This window comes from Chinchilla lanigera, unplaced genomic scaffold (genome assembly GCF_000276665.1).
Source record: "Chinchilla lanigera isolate Chin_1 unplaced genomic scaffold, ChiLan1.0 scaffold00098, whole genome shotgun sequence".
Lineage (NCBI taxonomy): Eukaryota > Metazoa > Chordata > Mammalia > Rodentia > Chinchillidae > Chinchilla > Chinchilla lanigera.
Window position 1 is genome coordinate 2186891 of NW_004955499.1, and position 7942 is coordinate 2194832.

The 7942-nt window shown below is 49.5% G+C and overlaps 1 protein-coding gene across 1 annotated transcript in view; it reads right to left on the reverse strand.

The window, feature by feature from the left end:
• Prkx (protein kinase, X-linked) overlaps window positions 1–7942 on the reverse strand; it is a gene marked incomplete at its 3' end in the record, with an annotated part of 60259 nt that overhangs the window by 19639 nt on the left and 32678 nt on the right. The window contains 1 exon segment of the mRNA XM_013505599.1: window positions 7617–7880. Coding sequence (XP_013361053.1) covers window positions 7617–7880 — 264 coding nt within the window.

A 7942-nucleotide genomic window follows, 5' to 3' on the forward strand; every position in this document is an offset into this window, starting at 1 on the left:
CTATATTTCTTTATCTGAGTAACTAATTTGAAGACATCAATATGTAATACAGCCACCACTGTTAATTTCCTATCACCTTGTCTGAAATTCTGCATTGCTTCCATTGCTTTTGTGCTGTTTTGCAAATGTCTGTGGGTTTGTTAATGTGTTTTCATTCTTTTATCTTTAAAATACAAAAGAATAACAACACAGACCAAAGCAAAAACAGTTATGACGCAGGACTTCAGAACAAAATGATAGGACTTAACAGAAGTTGTTGTATTACATATTGTTATGTTCTCGGAAGCTGCTCAGATTACTGGTGTAAGAATGCAGGATTGCTCAAACCATTAAAGAGCATAAGTATCTATTTTTATTACTGCCGGACAGGGTCTCACCGTGGTCTCTGCATCCCCAAGCCCATGGGGATCACTGCCATCTGTCCCGGGCACCCCTCACGCCCCCCTCCAGTCTCTCATCTGCTCTTCCCGGTTACTAACTTTCCCAGCAGCTGGTGATCAGTCCTAAAAGAATAAAGAATCCAAGCTGAGCGTGCTGGTGTCCGCCTGTCACCCCAATGGTCTGGGAGGCTGAGGCAGGAGGACTGCAAGCGTGAATCCAGCCTGGGCAACTTGGTCAATTAGCAAATACTGAGAATAAAAGAAATGTGCCCCAAGGGGCTGGGGGTGCAGCTCAGTGTGAAGGACCTGGGCTTGACTCCCAGAAAGAGGTACAGACGTCCAAACTCACCCCCGGGACCTCAGATGTGCTGTGTGTGGAGACGGTCCTAGAGAGCTGGAGGAGGTAACTGAGTCCCAGGCTGGCCCTGACCCCACAGGATCGGGTCCTGCTGAGAAGGGGACAGGAGCACGCAGACACACATGGAGGATGTGTGTGTGACATACGGGGAGGGGCCAGCACTGTCCTCCCCTGGCCCTCGGGCTCCAGGACAGGGACAGGAGCGTCCCCGCTGGAAGGAACCAGGAGGGCACTGTCATGGCGGCCCAGGAAACAGGCACCTGTCATGTCCAGAAGAACCCACCGAACACCCACACGGGCCCACGCGGCTTCTGAAGCTCTGACCACCTGCGCACCTGCAGAGACCTTGATGGGTACTGCCGTCGCGAGGGGGGTCAGGACAGCCCCGAAGGAGGTTTGGGCTGGAGACCACCCTGTGGCTCGTGCCCCGATCAACCAGAAGGAGGAGAATCAAAGTACAGACACAACCGCATCCCGCCTGTGGGGGTGACCGCCGTGAACCAAAATGGAACAAAGTTAGTGCTGGTGAGGATGTGGGGAAATGGCAACACTCTGTGCAAATGCAGTGGCCGCAAGGGGAGAGAGTTGGGCTCTTCCTGGAGAGTGGAAAGACCTTGGGATCAGGCAACCTCGCTTCTGAGTACACACCCCAAAGACTTGAAAACACGGTGTCAAAGACATTCTGTGCACACCCATGTTCATGCACACCCATGTTTGTAATATCTGAAGCAAGGAAGACATCTACATGTCCGTGGCTGGCTGGCTGGCTGCCCAATGGATGGATGGATGGATGGGTGGGTGGGTGGATGGATGGGTCGATGGATGGATGGATGGGTGGATAGATGGCTGGCTGGCTGGCTGGCTGGCTAGATGGATATTCAAACCATGGTAGACTGATAGATAGATATCCAAACGATGGGCATGGGTTTATGGGCACATGGACGGATGGGTAGATGTATGGATGGATCACCAAACCATGGATGAAAAGATACATGGATAGATGGATCAATGGATGGACCCCCAAAACACGGGTGGATACACGGATGATTGATAGATACTCATGGGTGGGAAAATGGCAGAATGGATAAATAAACCACACATTGATGGATGGATGAATGGATGAATAGATGGATGGATGGGCAGGTGGATGGGTGGAGGGGTGGATGGAAGGATGGGCAGATGGATGGATGGGTGGATGGGTGGGTGAGATGGATGGGTGGATGGATGGATGGATGGATGGGTGGGTGGATGGCTGGCTGGCTGGCTAGATGGATCGGTGGATGGGTGGATGGATGGGTGGATGGATGGATGGATGCCCAACCCATGATGGATGAATAGAAGGAAATATCTCCAAGCTATGAATGAATGGATACCCAAACCATGGGTAGATGCATGGATTAATAGATTGGTACCCAACCATGGACGGATCGATGGATGAAAGGACAGATGGATAGACAACAAAACCACAGGTGGATGGATGCATGGATATAAAGATGGAGACCAAAAACATGGATGAATGGATACCCAAAGCACAGATGGAGGAATGGTAGATGGATGGATGGATGGATATCCAAACCACAGATGGAAAGATGCTTGGATGGATGGATGGATCAATGGATGGATGAATGGATGGATACTCAAAGCATGGACGGATGGATGCGTGGATGATTGGTGGATACCCAAACCATGGATGAACCCTGGGGACAAGATGCTGAGTGACACAGGCCAGTCCCAAGTGATAAACACTGCAGGAACCCGCTTCTCCCAAGCCCCTGGAGCAGTCCCAGTCACAGAGACAGAAAGGGTCATGGGCAGGCCGGGGACCAGTAAATGGGAAGGGGGGAAATCTGTGCATAAATTTGTGCGGTGCCACTGAACTGTGCTGAACAGTGGTTAGGGTGTTGAATCAGAATTACGCAGCTTTTAGCACTCTTTTTTTAAGGCACAAAGACCCAGGAGGCCAAGAGAACAGGTATCCATGACAAAGAGATTGTGAATGTGGGGAAAAGGATAAGGAGCCCTTCCTCCTGGTGGGAATGGGAACCAGTAGAGCCGCTCTGGAGATCAGTGTGGAGATGCCACAAAGCCTAAACCCAGAGCTACCTTCCAACCCAACCATTCCACGCCCTGGTGAAATCCAGCCCTTCCACACCTGCAGGAATTAAGAGTTAGGATGTTACAGGGACGCCTGCATCCCCACATTTGTGGTAGTGCGATTCACAATGGCCAGGATACAGCAGCCGCCTAGGTGCCCATGCACAGACTATGGGATGAAGATAATGTGGTACGTAAATGCAAAGGAGTACTATGCAGGCATAAAGAATGAAATGCTGTCGTTTGCAGGAGAACAGATGCATGTGGAGACCCACCATGAGGAAGAAAGTAAGTCAGACGTGGGAAGACAACTGAAATGAGGAATTTTAAAAAGAAGAGCAGAGAGTGGAAGGGGTTGATTATTCGACAAGAGGATGTGAAGAGGTGGGCAGGGGAGGGGGCCTAGGGACTGCTAATGGGAGAAACCAATATAGCAAAAATGTGTTACATGCATTAAAATCCCTCCAAACTGTGAAAGCAAGACGGAGGGCGGGCATACGGGGTTATCGGTAAAAGGACTAACTGAAGTCTGGGCAGGTTCAAATCTGCCAACACGAAACCCGCTCATCCAAACGACCAAGGTGCACAGGTAGAAAAGAAAAGATGCAAAGGAGGAAAAAATCTGAACGGGAAAACAGGTGGAGATTCTGCGCTCCTGGTGCAGGGCTGCTGAAGATCAGGCCCAAAGGTTGGGACTTGTGTTGGCTTTGGAATTCATTCCGCAGAAGGCAAAGGTCTGAGTGCGCCAGGGCTGGATTTGCGGCCTTGCAGCCCGACCGAGAAATCTGACATGAAACCGTCACCAGCTGCGAGAGGCTGCAGGTAACCCAACACCAACGGGCCTGTGCCTCAGTTTACCCCGGGGAAGAGGAGTCACTGTTCCCACTCTGCTCTCTGGACTCTGCTGTCTGTGGTCACAGACACAAGCTCAAGTCCCTCTGGGTCTCCAGGGTAGAGCTGGCTCTTCCTGGCTATCATTTCTTCTCAAAAATCCTGAGAAAGGTGACACCTGCTCTTTAGGATTCATCTGATTTAGTATTGGTTCCCTTGAAGCTGGGGCTGGGGGTGCCTCGTAACTAAGGGGCGGGGACACAAGGGACAGGATTCCCTGCCATGCGGGAGGGTTGAAGAGTACACATGGCAGATGTGCACATTTTAAAAGTTTATTACATCAGCCGGGCGTGGTGGCGTACGCCTGTCATCCCAGCACTAGGGAAGCTGAGGCAGGAGGATCACTGCAAGTTCGAGACCAGCCTGAGCTACAAAGTGAGCTCAAGGCCCGCCTGAACTACATGGCGAGACCCTGTCTCAAAAAAAAAAAAAAAAAAAAATGTTTATTACATCATCAGCAGATGAATGGGTAAACAAAATGGAGGGTTTACACACCATGGAGTACGACTCTGCCATGAAGAATAGACCTGAGTCATGTGGGAAAATGGGTGCAGGTTGAGACCGTGGTATTATGAAAAATACATGACATGCAGAAGCTTAGGGATCTCGGGGATTTTGTCACATGAGAAACCAGAGACTAAATGAGGACCATTTGCGGATGCAAAGGCAGCAAGGGATGGTGGGAGTGGGGCCAGCGTGAATACAAAAAGAATTAACTTGTGGTGCATAGGGGCACGAATGCCACACCATGATGTCATCACTATGCACCAGAAATATGTATTGGGAAAAATTAAAAACAAAATTTTTAAATGTACTGCAGGTTAAGACAAACTGCCACAAATCCCCTCAAAATCCTCCCGGCTTTGTACACCCTCATCCCACCGTCCTCCCCGCTTTCTGCAGCAGCTCTGGAGTCCTCTTTCCTGAGGGTCTTTCCAATGTATGATCAAAAACATGGTGACTGCTGCTGCCGAGGACCATCCAGCGGAAAGGCAGGTCGGAAACACACCACGCCGTGTCCTCCTCCACCTCAGTCACCGGATCTGTCATTGAGCGATGTCCGGCTCCTCCCCAAGGTCAAAATGACCAGGAAAGGTCAAGGTGTTGAGTCCATTCAGAACACTGAGGCAGCCAGGACCGTGCAGCTAAAGACCCTCAGGAAAGAGCACTCCAGAGTCACTGTCACCCGCAGGGTGTTGTAGAGCAAGGTCTGCCTACCCAAATGGAGGACTTCCTGTGGGATTCAAGCGCTGTAATCTGACCCCCGGGCCAGGAGCCTGAAGCACACACCAGAGGCGCACCAAACACAGGCCAGCGACTCAGGAGCGCCGTTCACTTAAAACCTAAGGGTTCGTCAAGATGTTCAGGGTTCCTAGGTGTGGAGGCACACACCCTCATCCCAGCACTCCAGGAGGCTGAGGCAGGAGGATCACAATTTGGAGCCCAGCTGGGGCAACTTGGAAACTCAGTGAGGTCCTGTCTCAAAATTTAAAAAAAAGAGATATATATAGGGCTGCAGACGGGCATGGTGGCACATGTCTGTAATTCCAGCACTCGGGAGGCTGAGGCAGGAGGATCGTTGGGAGTTTGAGAACAGCCTGGGCTACAAAAGTGAGCTCAAGGCTGGCCTGAACTGCAGAGCAAGACCTTGTCTCCAAAAAAAAGACCAAAAAAAAGACCAAAAAAAGAAAAAGAGCTGCAGATGGAGCTCTGTGTGAAGGACCCAGGCTCAGTCCCTGGTATGGCAATAATAACGATGTTAATAATAATTTTTTGAAGGGACAGGAAAAGGTGCAGCTCCCGGGTACAGCAGTTCCATCCAGCGATGTGTAGAGGAACTGACTTCCCACGAGGAATGGAACGGATCACTGCGTAGTGCAGACTTGGCCCCAGAACCATAAAAACAAAAAAAGATTTTATCAAGATACAGTCCCACTTCCTGCCAGCAGGGGGCGGCACGAATCCTAGAAACTTTTTTAACTTGGTCTTCTGCGTTCTGTTAAAAACCCTCCTGTTTACAACTTGTGTTTCTGCGCAGGTACTAGGGAAAGATTTACAGGGGAAATCCAGAAGGACTTGAACTACAGTATCGGGTGTTTTAGAAAAAGAAAGGTTGCCAGGTGTGGTGGTGCACGCAAGATTGTCATCCCAGCACTCCTAGGGAGGCTGAGGCGGGAGGATCGCTGCAAGTTCAAGGCCCGCCTGGGCTACATAGCAAGACCCTGTCTCAAAAAGCCAAAGAAGCAAATAAAGAAACTCCTAAGTTTGTCAGTAAGAGCAGTTTTCCAGTATTGCTTTTTGTATTTCCTTTTAAGCTAAAAAAGATTGACTGAGATAAGAAGTTTTGGGGTGTTTTCTTTCTTTCTTTCTTTCTTTCTTTCTTTCTTTCTTTCTTTCTTTCTTTTTTTTTTCTTTCTTTTTCTTTCTCTCTCTTTCTCTCTCTCTCTCACTTTCCTCCATCCTGCTTTCCTTCTTTCTTTCATCCAAAGACTCTCCTGCCTCAGCCTCCTGAGTGCTGAAATGACAGGTGCACTAAGGGACATCTGGCTAAAATCAATCAGATCAACCGGATCCGATTCTGATGCGAAATTAGCAGTTTTAGTTCAATGACCAGTTAAATATAAAACACAGCCAGGATTTCAGCAACGCTCCACTGACGATTCACGAAGAATCTCTCCGCTCGTACCCTGACTGTCTCTTAAAACAAAGCACCCTGGACACAGGCATTCATGTGTCACAGATTTAAAATGATCTTCCACGGCCTTTGGAAATCATAAAATGATCGCTTCTGGGGTTTTGTGTTGTATTTCTCACGGATTCTGAGGTAAAGGGGAACACTGGGATTAAAACTCCTACAACTGACCACAGGAAAGTAACACCCGTCTTTTCCCTTTTAAGGGAAAAACTTAATGATTCTACATTAGAAATAATAGTTACCACAGGCTACTTAAAAATAAACGTAGACATACACAGCAAAAAATAATCAGGTGTGCTGGTGCACGCCTATAATCCCAGCACCCTGGGAAGCTGAGGCAGGAGGATCGTCGGTTGGATCCCAGCCCAGGCACTCCGGGACTTAGTGAGACCCTGTCTCAAAATAAAACGTACAGAACGTAGATGACAGCATTGTATTTTACAAGGATGTGTACGCATGCACGCAGGCACTCATGCATGTGCGGGTGTTCAGATTAAATACATACAGAAATACGGTTTGTAGAAAGGGTTTTAAAAATTGCTACTGGTTTGTTTCTCTGGAGAAACCCTAATCCTATATATAATATAGCCTGATGTATAAAACAGACTGTACTAGATGAACTATATTTTAGATAGGATTAAATAATATTAATATTACATTACCATATAGTATTACATTTACTACATGCACATGAAAGAGAAATGTGTGTGATTCCCACAGATATACAGCAATATGGTGTTTCATTTATACATTACAGAGACACAAAATAGGAATATTGCCAGGCGTAGTAGCAGCACGCCTGTCTCCTGAGCACTCAGGAGGCTGAGGCAGGAGGATCAGTACAAGTTTGAGGCCGTGCTGGGCTACGTAGTGAGCTTAAGGCCAGCCTGTACTATACAGTGAGACCCTGCCACAAAAGAGCAAAAACATGGGGAGGGATATTTAAAGCAAATAAATACAGATGTGACAGTGAGCCAGGTGCGGTGGTGCGTGCCTGTCATTCCAGCACTCGAGGAGGCTGAGGCAGGAGCATCTCAGATTCCGGCTCAGAAGGAAGGAAGGGAGGGAGGGAGGGAGGAACGGAAAAGAGAGGAGAGGGAAAGGACAGAGGAGAACAGGGGAAGGGGAAGGGGATCGGGGGAAGGGAAACGGGGAGGGGAGCCGAACGAGGGCAGAGATACACGGAAATGAGCCTGACCTGTCCACCAGCTTCTTGGCGAAGCCGAAGTCGGTGAGCTTGATGTGGCCGTCGCGGTCCAGCAGGATGTTCTCGGGCTTCAGGTCCCGGTACACGATGTCCCTGGCGTGCAGGTACTCCAGCGCGCACACGATCTCGGCCGAGTAGAAGAGGCCCGAGGTGCCCGGGAAGCGGCCGCGGTTGCGCAGGTAGCTGAAGAGCTCACCGCCCGGCACGAACTCCATGAGCATGTAGAGGAAGCGCGCGTCGTGCCACGTCCAGAACCTGCGCGGGGACACGGCGGAGTCACACCGGGCAGGGCTGGGACACGGCACACAGGTGGACAC